Genomic DNA, 16821 nt, shown 5'->3' with positions numbered 1-16821 from the left:
AATCGATCGCCGGCCGAATCGATACTGATAAGTGAACTAGATTGGAAATGGCAGGTTCTCGGGGAAAATTTCTATTGAAACCAGAAACATTGTAATTTAAAAATAAACCGTTGGAATTGGGTGACTGTGGGGGATCTTTAGACCAAGACCAGACCCCACCAATTCCGATTGGCCTGGAAAGTTTCGAGCCGGCTTGCCAATTTTAAAAAATTGCTTAAAATAAACTTATAAAAAAAGATAATTAACGCTTTATATTAATTTATATTCTCCCTCTTGAGCATATCCAAGATCCACTCTTAATGTGTTGTGTGTGTGAGAGAGAGAGGTCCTGAAATAAATTTAGATAGAGGGGAATATAAGCAGGAATAAATTTAGGAAAAGAGAATAAAAGTAAATCAATTTTTGGAAAGCACTTCACATCAATGTTGATGTAACAATGACTCCATTAAATAAAACTTAAAGAAATATTTCCTTATTTTATTCTAAGTTGATTTGAGTTGCTTACCTTATTAAGGATCAGACATTTATTTGTGGGCCATTGATTTGCATATTTTAGAACCACTTTAAATAATTCACAATTCATCCACAAGATAATAATGATTCATATGATTTGACCACCTAAAATTATGGACTATAGTATATGGATGTTGTGATAATTGCTTGCAAGAAATGTCCTCTTGATTCTACAGCATGAAGTGGACAAGGACTCCAGACACCCATCGCAAATTGCATGGGATAGAAAGTGAGAATTTAAGAAAACTAAGACGAAGAAAGAAAAACAAAAAAACAAAAAAGAAGTGCTTTGCCTAGCATAGGAAGGTATTAGTGGAAAATTTAGTTATTGCTATATTTACCAAAAAAGAATTTAGTTATTGCTATCATGACAACTCACATTTCCACATAATCTTTGTTTGAAGTAATTTTCTAGGATATTGTTGAAATTTTGGTATTTCATGGATATAGTTTAGAACCGAAAAGATATAATGACATATAGCTTTACTGAGGTATATGCTTTAATAGAGAAGAATGGCGGAATAAGATTCAGGTAGCTGACCCCAATTAATTGGGAAAAAGTTATGACGATAATAATCATGGATATAGTTTGGAACAAATTGAAATGAAAAAATAAAAAAAAAGAAAGAATAAGAGAATGGAAAATGTCATACAATGTTTTTTTTCAATCATTAATTCCATGGAATGTTCTAAACAAATCTTTACATAAGATTGCTTTCTCTTAAATTGCGTAATAGCTCACTTCCATAGACAGTGTTTTGTCCTCAACTAATACTAAGTAGTATTCTTTTGAAGAGGTTTTCAATAGAAAAGGAAAAATAAGGTATTTATAGAATAAAGGAAAATAAGGGGCTAAATAGAAACAAATATTTTCTAAAGAAACAGCTTGAAGGTTAGCGACGATAAATGCGGCCTGTTGTTTTCAAGTAAAAGTGAAAGATATGTACGAGGGCTAGCAAGCTAGGCTACCCTTGGTCCTAGCTTAGCCATGATCCCTTGCTTAGACTGAAGGAGCCCTAGCCCTATCAAAGTCGATCAGGCCAAACCGGGCCAGCCTTGTCGTTGCTCAAGCCCAGACCTGACCCTCGGGCCCTATTTTGTGGCCAAAACCGTTTTTTGCAGGGCCAGGTCTCTCAGCCCGTTGGCAGTCCTAATGTAAGAGGGAGGAATTAAGATTGTGTTCGATGGGTTATATTGCTGACCATTGCAATACTACACGAATCAAAAGATAAAAGGGCTAGAGGGAAAAGAGAGAATATTCATAACTTCTCTTAAATAGGTATATATGTATGTTAAATAGCTATCAGCCCTTAAATCACCCATGAAATAAAATATTAGGTGGTTTAATTTAAAGATTCATGATAATAATAGTATCACATTGTGGCACCAGGCACCTCGATCATCTCTTCCTAGAGTCCAACCGGTCAGACTGATCATTTGAACTGATGAGTTATACTGAACCTGTTAAGGTCCATGTGGATAACATCTAGGGAAGTTTAACCTCAAAACTTCTTTAGTTGTTTATGATTTTCTAATTTAATTTATAGGTGAACTAAAGATGATTTGAGAGAGAGGAGTTCATATTGTGATTTAGAGAGAGATGTACCAAATTGATTTGATTTGGAAGAGAGAGCGACATAGAGATCAACAAATTGATTTAGAAAAGAGAGAGAGAGAGATGCAACAAATTGATTTAAAAGGGTTTTAACTTCCCATCACAATCTGAAGTGCCCCCACACGCAATAAATCACATTATATGAAACTCCAACCTATATACCTTCTCTATTTTGATGAAATATAAGTCCTTTGATAACCAGCCATCCTGATCTCGTAAGCCTCTATGAAGCATTTTCTAGTGATAATTTAAGCAATATTGTGGCCAAGTAACATCAACCATGTCCTTGTACGAGTCTTCTTTTAGGGTAGGAAGTGGGTCATAGTCCTTATAGGAGCAAATAATTTCTCAAGAATGCATTCCAAAAGTATATTATATGTGGGACTATTGATATATAAAATGGTGCCCCGTCATTTATAGAAGTGCAAATTGCCTTGTGATATGACCCCAAACATGGCATCTCAACTTAATATATTGAGTCTCACCTTCCCTACAAGGTGGGAAAACAAAGGTATTGCTGTTTCCTCTAATCATTGTAAGGGGCATGGTGGTTTGCAACTTGTCCTCTAGCCAAATCATTAGGGAGGAATAAACACAAGTTAGATGCTCTCTCTCTCTCTCTCTCTCTCTCTCTGGATTAAGAAATAAGCACAGGTTAGATGCTCTCTCTCTCCTGACTACAAGGAGGTTATTGAACACAACTAGAAGAGACTGTCAATAAAATACAATTCTGAGTTACAGACTAAGAGAAAATTCTTACCCAAACAAAGAGATGCAATTCTTAGTTATTATTTCTTAAAGTGATTTACGTATGGATCCTAAAAAAATTTTAAAAATATAAAATGTTCTAGGTAGAAATTACAAAAAAGGAAGGTCAATCCACTTTTTTTTTTTTTTTCTTTCAAAATTGCCCCTTGGTCCAAAGACATCCTCCAACCGATATATATATATATATATATATATATATATATATATATATTAGTTTTTTCGTTAGGAGAGCACTGCCCTAATAATATTAATAATAAAAATAAATTATAATTTGGACAGATGATTCCATCCTTAGACCAAAAGGTAATTATATATATATATAAAAAAAAAACCGGTTCACCGATCTTCTTTGTTAAACGAAACATTCCCTATTTTAGGAAAAAATTTAGGGACCCTATGTAAATCACTCTATTTCTTATTACTTCCAACCCATTCCGAAGGAAGTAAGTTGAAAATGTCTTGAAGAACATGCAAATATTTCATTATGAGAGAGAGAGAGATCGCATGGGAGATGAATAATAATAATCTAGAGAGAGTGGGAGTTGAGTAGCAGTAATTTTGCCAGAAGCCACCCATGGATATTAGGGTGGAGGTACATGAGGAGCAGCCTTTCTGGAAACTGGCCATCATACTTTATTTGCTTTCACTCCTTCTCCTACCTTTTACCCTCCTCTTTTTACTTCTTTTCAAAGTTAAAACATCATCGAATTTAAACTCCCTTTCTACTTTTCCTGCCTTTTATCATAATGTTTATAAAAAAAAGTTGCCTTTCAGACTCAAAATTTGCCTTGGTTTCAATAGTTAACTGCTACTTCACTGTAGCGAATTACTTTATAAAATTTTAAACCTAAGACTTGTAATCCTAGCCGATTGAGCGATTCTGAGTCGGCTCACAAATTTTTCAAATCCTCCTTTTGGATACCAAGCTACCTTTGGTACCCATAAAACACAGGCCTTAATCTTCAATCAAAAGACAATGGGTCACATTGGAACAGTAATGAGAAAGCTCCATGAGAAAGCTCCATTCCTTGAGCAATTGGAAACATGAATGTGTCCTGTATATTTCTTTTTCATAGGATTGTGACAACACAAAGCGAGTGTGTTTTAATGCATTTCTTTCACATCTCTAAACCAATATAAATTGGGTTCAAGTCCATGGCTCAAGAGGAAGGTAGTTTAAGTTCCCAATATAAAACCTTGCTAGGGTTTAGGCAACCTCTGTTTCACACATTCCTCCATTGTCTTTAATGGCCTCATGAAGCACTTACAGTGGACACGACACCTTACATCGATAGGCCAATGAGCCTTGGAACCCTAAAACCCACCTTCATCAAGCCCAATTGTCATGACCAAACCATGCACCACACGTGTAAGGACAGGATTGATGCCGCGTCGACGAGCCAATTGTCGGAATCCGGCGACCTTGCTGCCGGAAAATGGGTCATTGACCTCATCCTTGGTTGTGCGAAAGCCATTACTGAAAAAGACGCGGCTCGGTCGAACCACCTCCTGTGGATGCTAAACGAGCTTGCGTCCCCCTACGGAGACCGTGACCAGCGCAAGGCTGCGGCCTTCCTGCAAGCGCTCTTCTGCAAGGCTTCCGGCTCGGGAGATAGGTGCAGTCGGATTTTAGCCATTGTTGCAGAGAAGGCTCAAACCTTTGATTCGGCCCGTCGGGTCATCCTTAGGTTCCAGGAAGTGAGCCCCTGGACCACGTTCGGGCATGTGGCGGCAAACGGGGCGATACTCGAGGCCTTCGAGGGGGTCCACGACCTCCACATCATCGACATTAGCAACACCCTCTGCACCCAGTGGCCCGCCCTCCTGGAGGCACTGGCAAATCGGAGCGAGGACACACCGCGCCTTCGGCTCACGACGTTAGTAGACGAAGGTGACTTGGGCGGCCCTCACGGTGCAGTAATGATAGAAGTTAGACAAAGGATGGAGAAATATGCCAGATTGATGAGGGTGCCCTTCGAGTTCGAGGCGGTCGGAGGTGGGCTTGGCAGCATAGGCTCAGTAAGGGTCACAGACAGTGAAGTGGTGGCCGTCAACCTTGTCGGAGCTCTACGGAGAGTTCCTGTCGATGCGAGACCGAGTGCAGTACATGGGATCGCAGCCTTGGGGCCGCGAGTAGTTACAGTTGTGGAGGAGGAGGCAGACTTAACTGGGGGAGAATGGGCAGGAAGAGTATCAGAGTGTATGAGGTTTTACGGCACATATTACGAGATGTTGGACGAGGGGTTCGGGCGCGTGAGCGAGGAGAGACTGGCCCTGGAGAGGCAGTGCGGGAGGGAGCTGGTGCACACCATGGGATGCGAATCTGCAGAGGGAGGACGGGAGAGGAGTCTCCGGTGGAGCGAGAGAATGCGAAATGCCGGGTTCGGACCCGCAGCATTCAACTTCGATGCCATAGATGATGTACGCGCATTGCTGAAGAGGTACGCCGGCCGATGGTCGGTTGTTTCCGGCGAGGTGCCTGACACGGGGCTCTACCTTTCCTGGAAAGATCAGCCCGTTGTCTGGGCCTCGGCCTGGAAACCCTAGAGAGATACATGGAACTCGGTGTTGCCTGGTTGAGAGAGAGCGAGAAAAGGAGGGGCTCTGAGAGAGGGAAGGAGAATCAAAGTTTTCTCTCTTTCTTTTCCTTCCTTCCTTCACTTTTAGTACGAGAAGAAACTGGGTGGATTCGCAAGGAGATTTGGATTTTTTTTTTCTTCACTCCAGCAGTTTAGGGTCGGTCCGGACACATAAAATTAGGAAAATGCGAGATGGGCTAATTTTTGGAAGAAATTACGCTGAAGGTCGGTCAATCGTTTTTTTTTTTTTTTTTTTTTTTTTTTTTAAAAAAAAAAACAAATTATCTCTTGGTCTGAAGATTTCTTTATTTTTTATATTTTTTAACATTAGGGGTAGTGCTCAATTGGTCTGATGTTGATGTCATTATACTGCCTTATGTGGTGCTCTTCAAAGCGGTTCGAGGTTAGCATCCTCGGATTGCAAACATCGACTTTGTTAAGCATTTAGAAGCGGTCCGAGCTGCCCATTCTCGGACTGCCTTCTTTAGTGATCTTCTGGGCAGTCCGAGGTTGGCAGCATCATACCGCATTACCTCATTTGTTTGCTAAGAAATAAGTCGGTCAGGCTGCCTTCTGGACTGGGCACTAGGGCGCTGCACCATCAGTTAAATAACTAAATAAAAAACTTAAAAAGCGGTCTTAGGATGACATCCTCATATTGAGGGATATTTTAAAAAATAAATAAAAAAACACAGATTGACTGACCTTCCACATAATTTTCGCCTAATATTAACCTATTTCGATTTTTCCTATTTTATTCGTATGTGACTTACTCTTTTTATTTGTTATTGGACATTTTGTGCTGGATCCATTTTATGGGTGCAATGAAGAAAGGATCTACGACCCGAAGCACCACAGCTACCGTTCAAGTCTCTCTCTCTCTGCCCATATGGTCATCATATTGTTCTCTAACTTGAGTCGTTAGGGTTCTCCCTCTCATGAGCCAGGTATTGTTCTCCGACCCTTAAATGTCTCTCTGTCAAGAATATCCTTTCAAATATTTTATACTTCTATAGAAAAAGTTTATATTATTATTATCGTCTTTTGTAATTTATAAAAAAGTTTATATTATTATCATTATCATTCGGCCCTTATCCTTACTATTTAGAATTAGCTATACAAATCATGTTCCTTCATCAAAGGTTATATTCTCAGTGAAACCATTAATTATTATATCTTTTCTCATTACTTTCATCTATGTCTTTTGAGGTCATCCTCTTGTCTTTTTAGAGCATTCCCCTTGAATCAAATTATCTCTCCTAACCAGTGCTATTTTAGGTCGATGTTGCATAATTTTATATTATAAAAGTAATCCATCTTAGATACCCATAAAAATAGTTATTATGATGCTAGACAACTCTCAAATTACGCATCTTAACCTCAAGAAATATGCATATGAAAAAGAAAAAAAAAAAATTTAATACGCATATTGTAATACATTTTCTACATTATTCATTGTCAAGATTTTCAAGTATTATACATCAATTCGATATGCACTATTCTCGAGGCTCCGAGTTTCATAATTAAAGGAAGAAGTAGATTTTCAAGATATTGTAAAAGTTTCAGATACCGTCTCTATATCATTCGGTAGGGTTGGGATATGGAATTACTTTGATTGTTTAAGGCTGCCACCTTGTGTAAACCACACCCTATTTTTATTTAATAATAATGATTTTTGAACTTTATAAATATAAAATTAAGAAAAAACAAAAAACAAAAACAAAAAAAATTAAAATTATGTGCTAAAAATTGATGCAAATAAATAAATAAAATATATATATATATATATAAGTGAATTATTTCAGCTAAATAATTAGTTCATGACAACAAAGATAAGGGCTTCTAAGAATGTTGTCGTAATGGGACGAATATATGGTTCATAGTTATCAAGACCTTAATTATCAAAATTGAACCCAACCAGTGGTTTAACCGGTTGGACAGTCGACTATGTTTTTGTCAATCCATTCAAAAATGAAAATTAAATTTAGTCTAAAACAAATCAACACCAATGTTTGACCGATTTTACTCGGTTGGACCTATTGGTTTTAATTAGTTCGACCATCTAAATGAACTTTGGAAAAAAATTTCATACAGTTTTATATTTTTAACTATTACATATATTTTTAGTTATGTTTTTTTATATTTTAAAATTCAGCCCAACTAGTCTGACAACTGGTTGAACCAATCCCTCATAGGTTTGGTGATCAGTTAGATCATGATAACACTGATGAATATTAGATCGAACAGGCGGTCTGATCGGTTGGACTTCCAATCAATATCTTGGTTGGTCTGGTTTAAAATAAAATTCAGTTTTAATGTTAAAAAAAAACCCAAAACTAGTATTTGACCAGTTTTGGCCTATCGGACTGGCCAGTTTCACGGGGTTCAACTGGCCAAAAAAGTTGGGCATCATTTTCAATACGTTTTGTATTTTTGAAAATATTACTCATACTTCTCTTTATGTTTTAAAATCCAGTCAAACCGGATCGATTGGTCGTTGGTTTAGTTTTGATTACATCAGTCTCCAGTAACTAGCCTAAACCGGTTAAACCACTTACTAGTTTGAATTGGTGGTCTGATAGGTTATTTAATTGGCAAGGCGACTAGTCTAGTCAAAATCAATCCAACCACTGATTGAACCAGATTGACTAGATTTTAAAACATAAAAAATATTATTTCAAAATATGTAATATACTTAAAAAGGTATTGCCCAATTTTATTTGGCTGGTTGAATTCGTCAAAACTTATTGGTCGGATTGGCAATAACCGATCAAAACATTTGACCAGTTTCTTATCAAAACCAAATTTTATTTTAGACTAGAATGACTAAGGCATCAGTTGACATCGATCGTGGGTATGAGACTATGATGGCGTGTCAGATACTCGACACACATTGGTAAAGAGGGGCATCTTTGAAAGACAGCTCTAAGAGCTCAAACCAATGTTTTCATATTTGTTACAGAGTCTTTTTCGATTTGGCGGAAAAAATGAAGCAATTTGGTACTTCGGTTGATTCGTGGGAAAACTTCAGTTTTCTTTAAAAAAATGAATATAAATAAAGTATATATTTATATATATTTTTATATATAAATATTAGAAATAAATTAGAAACAAATTTTTTAAAAAAATACGTTTATATAATATTTTCTTTGCTTGCCGAATCAGCCCGAAACAGATCCAAATCTTACCAAAGCAGTTTGAAGCAGCCCAAATCTGACCAAAATGACAGCATCAGATTTCGTTTCGCTTTGATCTAAACCTAAAAGTCACATGCTTTAAAGCGTAACAGATTTGACAACACTAGCTCAAACGTCAACCTTACCAACCCAAACATGTACTTCACGGAAACACTCTCATTCTCTCTCTCGTTCGATGCCAAGGAAGTTACAATAATAATTCTCTCGCGTCCGATGCTAAGGAAGTTACAGTAGTAATAGCAATCATAGGACTTTTCTTTGAATGTTAAATCATGATTTTCATTTTTTTTTTTTTAAGGTACGTTAGTGGGGAAGAAGGCCTTCTATCCATTTTTCTTTATTAATAAACAATAAAGAAGAGATAACTCATTATTTTACAACTCTATAATAGAGTAATTACGTCAAATCATAAAATTAAAAAAACGAAATAAAGTCCAGCGGTCGAGAGTGCCAAATAGTAGCTTCAGAATAAAGTAAGATGTCTTATTAAAAGTTGGTCCATTTATATTGCCATAATTTTCTAACTTTTCAATAAAGGGCTACTAACAGTAGTAAAAAAAAAAAGCTCCTAATTTTTCAAATTCTATTTATTTCTATTTTCATATTGGGTTCAAAAATCTAACATAAGAATCGCCCAAAAAAATAAAAAACTAGGGTCCAAAAGCCCAACTTTTAACTGCTTGAAGCACCAAAACCCATGTTTAATTGATTAAAAAGTTCAACTTTGGGATCACCCAAAATAAAAAAATAAATAAATAGGGGTAAAATTAGAATAAACTAAGAGTTGTTTAAAATACAGTAGTAAAAACTCACGGTAAAATTAGAAATTGGGATAAAATTAGAATAAACTAAGAGTTCAAACAGAAAAGTTGTATTTTTGTATTTTGGGTTGTCTCAAAGCTTAACTTTAAAATTTTGGGGTAAAATTAGAACAAATTTTTTGAAAAGTTTAGGATGTCACTGTAAAATGACCCAAAATATGGACTAGCTTATAATACCACTTCCTATTTTGGGTCCATATATAAATTTCCTTCAATGTAAAATTTATTAACTACCAAAATGATTTTGAAGACTCCTTTGGCCAAAATGTTTTCTTCGGAGTTCTTTCTTGATAAACATGATTCATTATAGGAAAAGGGCTCGGTCGTGGTGGAAGCATTCCCATAACTAGTAATCACATTGTGGTTTCCAATCCTGAATAAGATTCATTATAGGAAAAGGGCTCGGTTGTGGTGGAAGCATCCCCATAACTAGTAATCATATTGTGGTTTCCAATCCTGACAGGGTTCACATTGTGTGTCCTAATACCATATGTTGACACAACCACATGTTGACACCTTTCGTAAAAGGGTCACATGGTGACACCTTCCGTAAAAGGGCCATGACCCGGTGCTGGTCCCACTTATGCAAGGTCTCGAGAGGGGTAGACTGTGGTTTCCAATCTTGACAGGGGTCACATTGTGGATCCTAACACCACATGTTGACACCTTCCGTAAAAGGGCCATAACCCGGTGCTGGTCCCACTTAAGCAAGGTCTCGAGAGGGGTGGACTGGAAACGGTCTTAACCTTTGTTATGGACAAAGTGGCCGCTCTCAAGACTCGAACCTGCACTCTTACACTGACAACCCGAGTCTTTTACTATCACACCAAATGATGGCCCTTTCACTGGTTGAGACCTTTAAAAAAGCTAAAGTCTTAATCTATATAAAAAAACGGTAGGGGACCTATCTTCCCCACTGAATTACCCAAAAAAAAAAATTTCATTTGCAATTCTACGCCCCTAGCGAGTCTGATCTCACAAAAAGCCTCATAAAAATGTCATTGTGGTCATTGTCAACAAACCAAAAAGCCTTATAGGAACGTCATTGTGGTCATTGTCAAAAAACCAAAAAAGATGTCATAGTGGTCTTTGGTCACCTGTGGCTTTCAAAGACTCCCCTTCAAAATGAACCCCATGAGCAGTAGATGAGAAAAGTTTGTCCCCCTTATGGAACACCCTCACCTCAACATCAATAGCTGTAATACTGCACCCGGACCTGAAAAAGTTAAAGCAACAATCTGATATGGTCCTTCACAGTCCCACCAGAACCTCGTGGCCCCCGATTTCCAAGAGAAATCATCAAATTTTAGTTTAATTGAGCCCTCGGGTGGTGGTAACCAGTTACCAACCCTGATCTTTCTCCTTGTCTTCAATTTGACTACTACCCTATGTCATTCTTCAGATTCCTATGCAGTCCTTAGAGCCATTTAGCTATGGGGCCCATAAATCTGGCTTCAGAAGTTCCATTGCCTGGTATAACCGCCTCAAAAGGCCATTGATTTTGCTCCCACCGGCGATGCGACAATGAAACAACTTGCAAAAGGTGAGATAGTACCGGTTCGGATATTACCCATTGGAAGGCTCAATCCATTGCTCAAGAACTTGAATCACAGCTCTTGTTATAGGCATATAATACACTGCAAGCTAGATAGCATTCACTCCACAACGATTATTTTATCTCCCAAATACAAATATTTTGTCTTCTACAGGTCGAGTTTGAACTAAAATTTATCACTTACTGATCCCAAGTGGCCGTTGGCGCGTGAACTTCCACAACCAGGAGGTCCAAAATACTTCTACAGGAAGCCTATGTACACCACATCCCATAATAAGTGCCCCCATGCCCTCCTGTTGTTCATCACAAGCCACTCATATCATTTTCTTTTTTTTTTGTTCATGTTAAATTTGAAGCTACAGATCATTTTGTAACATTTAAGAAAAAGCTGTAAGTTATTTCATTGAATCTTTGTGATATCACAAAACATCAAAGTATCATATGAATATTGCAAATGAGACACAATAGGTCCTGATGCAACATCTTTATGCCAAAGGTGAAGCCTGTTTAACACACAAGAGTTCACATTTGAGTAAGTAGTTCACCCACAAGAATAAAGAGGAAGGGTGAGAGGGGATTTGCCTAACCAATACCTCTCAAGCTTTAAAGTGGCTTTCAATGAGCACTCGTATACATTTCAACAATAGAGAAAATAAGGGTGAGGTTTTAATGAGGTGCCCATCTTATGCTATACAAATAAGACACCTTTATTTTTTGCTGGAGGATGTAATTTCAGTGTCGGAACCCTCATGATGGTTTGAAAATTTATATCCAACCCTAATTATAAAATCTAAAATTTCAAAAATAATCCAAATCAAGCAGATCCATAAACACTTGAAAATCTTGAAGATGTATTATGTTTAGGACTTGAAATTCTTTTTCTTGCTTTATATCAATATATCCTGAGGTCAAGATGATCAATTGGAAGGTTTTCCATCTTCATAACACTCTTTGCTACTAGATTTTTGAAGTGCACCTTACATCTATGGCATAAGGTGGCAAACTTATATAAGGGTTTTCCAAATAATAATTATTGTATTAAAAGGTCATGATCTTCATGCTGGGTATAAAGCAATAATTATTGATCTTCTTGATGTGTAGAATGGCCTTCATGATCCAAAGGTCATGATCTTCATGCTGGGTATAAATCTACATAAGAGCCATGGTTCTACCTTACTCTCATGTTGCTAATATGACCATGTGAAATGACAAGGGCAGAATGCCTATTCTTAGAAGGATGCATTTTTTATAAGGCCCAGGCCCCTAAGGGAAAAAAGAAAAAGTAAAGCCTTAATGCAAAATCCCATCCTAAAAACACTTTGGGCATAGATAATCTCTATGATGACTCTAAAACCAGCCAATGTTCACCACCAATTATCAAATTTGTCATTCAAAAATTGGTATAGATATTCTGGATCTATGAACACATGGAAATGAACATCGTAAGATAACATGTTACAATATATATTATTTTCAAGACTTGAAATCCCAAGGTTTTTTTACTACCATAATTTTCAAGGTCTAGATATTCGATTTGAAGGTTTACTGGTGACTGAACTAAGATTTTAACCTTTTCGTTCTTAAAAATACCAATAAAGCCACCATTTTTTTTAGAAGGGAAAGGTTGGCAGAATGACCTGGCTTTTATAGCTCAATTTCCATTGCAAATTACAGTTTGCATTGAAAAACTCTCAAACTGATCATCTTGACCTTACTAATTGGGGATTTGAAATAGACAAGAGTTTCAAAACACAATATAATGTACTTTGTAATATACTATTTGGACTATTCATTTTCAAATGCGTACAAATCTGTCAAGTTTGTATCATTTTTTGAGCTTCAAATTTCATATTCATAAGTAGAAATTAAATTTTCAGGCCATCATAAAGTTTCCAACACCGGAATAGGACTTTCCGGAGTGGTTTTGAAATGCGAACTTACTTTGTATCCTAAATCATAGGCCTTAAGCTAATTGCAGCCTTTTTGAAATGAACACCAGTGACACGGGTTGATTATAGACATCTTGTAAATCTTGTAACACAAGCATGTCAGCCATCGCCTTGCACATGCCATGCATCACAAGTAAAAAGATCCTGTGTTTCTTAGGAAAAAATTTGATAATCCTGCCTGACCAAATTGTACATTTCGTCCCACGAATGAAATATCTAATGTGCACAATATCGAACCTTAGATGTTAAAAATGATGTGAAATTTCACACAGAGAGGGTATTCATAACCAAATTGTACATTTGATCACTTAACTTTACAATCCTCTTTATTGGTTTAATCAAGAAAAATTATCCAGTTAGGAATTCAGACAATGCTTCAAATCAATTTCCCTCCGTGATTTCTCTGGATAGTCCATCAAATGACAATCTTGGTTTTCAGAGCTCTTTGTTATTTTATATTTTATGGAAATTGATCGAAATTCGTGTGATATTTTTACTAAAGATGATTTGGAAAATTTTAGACCATAAAAGCCCCGAAATCTAGCTGTTTTTCCTGAGCGACCAAATGTACAATTTGGTTATGAATACCCTCTCTGTGTGAAATTTCACATCATTTTTAACATCTAAGGTTCGATATTGTGCACGTTAGATACATCCCTTCTTACACTCTTTTATTATTAAAAAATAATTTCACACAATTGCTTCAAGCTCGTAGCTCAAAAAGTGGCAGTTGTAGTTGGAGTAGATCCCAATTCACCTTTTATAAAAAGAAAATGGTTTGATAGGGGCCACATAACTCATCAAAATTTACAGTTCAAGCATTGAAAACCTTTACATTGAACATCTCAGCATGGACATTATAGTTGTGAAAAAAAATTAAGATATTAAAGTCTAAAAACAATGTATAATATAACAAATTATCTAGATTGTCCATTTCACTCTAAGAATAAGTGTTCATAGATCCGTAAGATCAGTACTATTGTTTTAGTTTCAAATCTTAGTGTGGGTGCTCGAAATTGATTTTAGATCCATCATGGTGATTTCCATTACCGAAAATGCTTTCCGGACGAGGATTTGAGGTGAGGCATTATTTTGTTTTCATAAAACCTAGACCTCATAGAAACTTCATTACAAAACATAGGGAGCGAAAATTCATCCCCCTGCCAAGACCCAAAACTTTCTAAATCACCAATAATCCAATTCTTTCTGTTTGTTTTTGTCTTTTTTTTTGTTTTTTGTTTTTCTTAATTTCTATTATATGTATTTATTAACTCTTGTTTGCTGGACACTGGAGCCACAATGGATGGTGGGGCAAAGAGAGAGCATTGTGGTGTCACAAAGGGTTACTTTTTGTCTTAATGTTGCCTCCTTGTCTATTGATTTGGAAACAAAGTTGCCTTTAGCAACAACACAAACATGTGGTTCTTTGGCCCCCTACACATAGTGGAAGTCACTTTTGGATTTGAGATAATGCCCATACATAGTACTAGACCCATAGACTTTCCTACCCACTTTGTCTTGCTGCATTTGGTCAATCTTTATACACCAAGCACAAGTACTCTTGAAAGAATTAGGATTCTTTGTTTTTTTTTCTATCTTTCTATTTTTATTTTTGTTTCTAATTTTAATTTAGGGAGAGATGATGGTTTCCTTGTCTTTACGTTTTCCTATATTCCCAATGTGTATTATTTCTCCAACGTTGAATGCATTCATGTGTAAGTGTCCAAGGGTTTCTTTGTCTTTTGCTCATTTTCTTCTACTTCATGTTCTTTGTACTCTCTCCTTAGTTTTATGACTTAAAATGTAGTAAATCAAAGCTTTTGGATATTTTTATTTGGAAAATATGTAGAAAAATCTCATGTCGTTTTGTGAATTTAAAAATATTTTAATATTTTAAAATTTATATTTAATTCCCGTTAATCCTATCAGCTCAAATTTGAGGTATCAGTACTTCTCACCATCGTGTACATGTAAAAATATAAAAAATTAAATTTGAAGTAAATAAAATTACCTAAATACCTATGAATCTTGTAGCGATATTTATATAATTTTTGACAAAATTATTTTTTAGTATTTTTTATAATTACACAATGATGACTGGTGAGAAGCTTGAACACCCCAATTTTGAACTTAGTCCAATACACAGCAAAATGAATAAGATTAAGATATATATTACAGTCTCAAAAAAAATAGGACTTGAGTGTAAAATATGAAGTGCGGAGGGTAGTCTTAAATTTTGATAAAATTTTGAAATTTTATAAAAAAAATATTTTTTTTCTTTAAATTTCCTTTTGTAATATTCCTTTCCTCGTTCCTTTTAGCTTTATTTCATCTCTCCTCCAGCTCCTCTTCCTTTTTCTCTCTCTAGACATGCATGGTGCCCTCCACGTTCGAAAAAAGCTAAGTAGCTTTTGTAGCAGTATTTTCATGAACTTCTGTTCATGAGTCATTTTATTGCAATCTTCTTTCACATCTCTCCTCTGGTCATTTCATTTCTCGTTTCTATGCCTTGCTTTAGTGTCCAAACATCACATGTGAACTTCATGTAAATCCAAGCACAAGCTCACCAAAACATTTAGAGGCCAAATTGCCTCTCTTTCTCTCTCTCTCTCTCGAATTCTCTTTCTCCACATATTAATGGGCAGAAATGGAACCTTTGATTTCACATTCTCGCTCTCAAGAATAGAATCCTGGACGTGCTAACAGTAGAAATGAAACCTTTGATGTCACATTCTCTCTCTTGTTAATAGACAGAGTGGAATCCTTGATACCTTATTGTGACTCCACCACCTTGACCACTCAGACCATGGATCTCTCTCACTCTACCTCTCTCTCTACTTTGGCAACCTCAACCAAGGGCATCTCTTCGCCATGACCACCACTTTAGCCAAGGCTCTCTCATGTTTTCTCTCTGCATGTGTGTGCGCGTGTACAGACGATTTGTACATTTGTAAAGTTAAATGTGGAATTTAATGGAATCATTACCTCAAGAACATTACAATTCAAAAAGGATCACATTGACAACATTTAACAAAAAGTTTTGAGTCTTTGATTCATACATTTGCTTAGTTTTTTAGGATTTAAGGACTCCGAATACATTACGAATCAATACAAAAATGCTCCAAAAATAATGTAGATTTGATCATATATTAAATATATATATATAATGAGACCATTTACCTTTAGTACAAGGCAGTAAGAGTTAATCTTGACCATTGGATATGAAATAGGGTGGCTGCATTAATTTTATTGACTAAGCTTAAAGTTCAAAAGAAATTTTTTCGAACTTTGTAATACACTCAAGCTATTAGATTTCATAATTGTGACCTCCTTGTATCAAAGATAAATAGTTTTATTGTATACACTATAATTAAGAACCGGTACAAATGGTCAATATAAAAGATAAAACTTGTATGAAGTGTCAATCTTATGCCGTAAGAGTAAGTTGCATACTAAAAATTGAAGAATATTGTATTGACATCCAAAAATCCAACAATCGACCATCTTGACTTGGGTATAAATGGACGCTAGAAAAAAGGCTTCCAAGTCGCATCTTATAATTCATTAACCTGATCGTCTACTTTCAAAAAAATCAGTGTTTATCAATATGCTCAATCTGCACCATTTTTTGAGCTTTAAATTTTATAATTATGGGTGAAAATAGATTGTCAAGTCATCCCAAATGTCTTTAGCATTCAAATGGCATCTTTTAACAAGATTGGAGCTGCACCTTACTTTGATTGTTTGATGTTGAAAACTTATACCAACCACACCACGCAGAGAAATAAGTACAAGATATACTATTTTTAAAGCTCAAATTTAGT

At 36.1% G+C, this 16821-nt stretch overlaps 1 protein-coding gene across 2 annotated transcripts; it reads left to right on the top strand.

Moving 5' to 3' along the window:
* Nucleotides 1-3694: 3694 nt before the first annotated feature.
* LOC18448723 (protein SHORT-ROOT) lies at nt 3695-11528 on the top strand. 2 transcript variants are annotated; one of them, XM_088869189.1, is made up of 4 exons: nt 3695-5700; nt 6306-6422; nt 10896-11036; nt 11203-11528. In XM_088869189.1, exon 1 carries the CDS (start codon nt 4196-4198, stop codon nt 5441-5443), a length of 1248 nt encoding a protein of 415 aa, XP_088725315.1. In that variant the 5' UTR covers nt 3695-4195; the 3' UTR covers nt 5444-5700; nt 6306-6422; nt 10896-11036; nt 11203-11528. The 2 variants fall into 2 exon arrangements, with proteins under 2 accessions (XP_088725315.1, XP_088725314.1); XM_088869188.1 differs by lacking the exon at nt 10896-11036.
* The last annotated feature ends 5293 nt before the right edge of the window (nt 11529-16821 follow it).

The sequence above is a fragment of the Amborella trichopoda genome, chromosome 6 (genome assembly GCF_054954075.1).
Source record: "Amborella trichopoda isolate Santa Cruz 75 chromosome 6, AtrichopodaSantaCruz75HAP2 v2.0, whole genome shotgun sequence".
NCBI classification, from domain to species: Eukaryota; Viridiplantae; Streptophyta; class Magnoliopsida; order Amborellales; family Amborellaceae; genus Amborella; species Amborella trichopoda.
The sequence above is the reverse complement of the archived record's forward strand: the minus strand, read 5'-3'. Positions and strand labels throughout refer to the sequence as shown.

What these genes read in the sequence shown, in the direction of transcription:
- LOC18448723 (XM_088869188.1), top strand. Translation starts at nt 4,196, where the DNA reads ATGAGCCTTGGAACCCTAAAACCCACCTTCATCAAGCCCAATTGTCAT.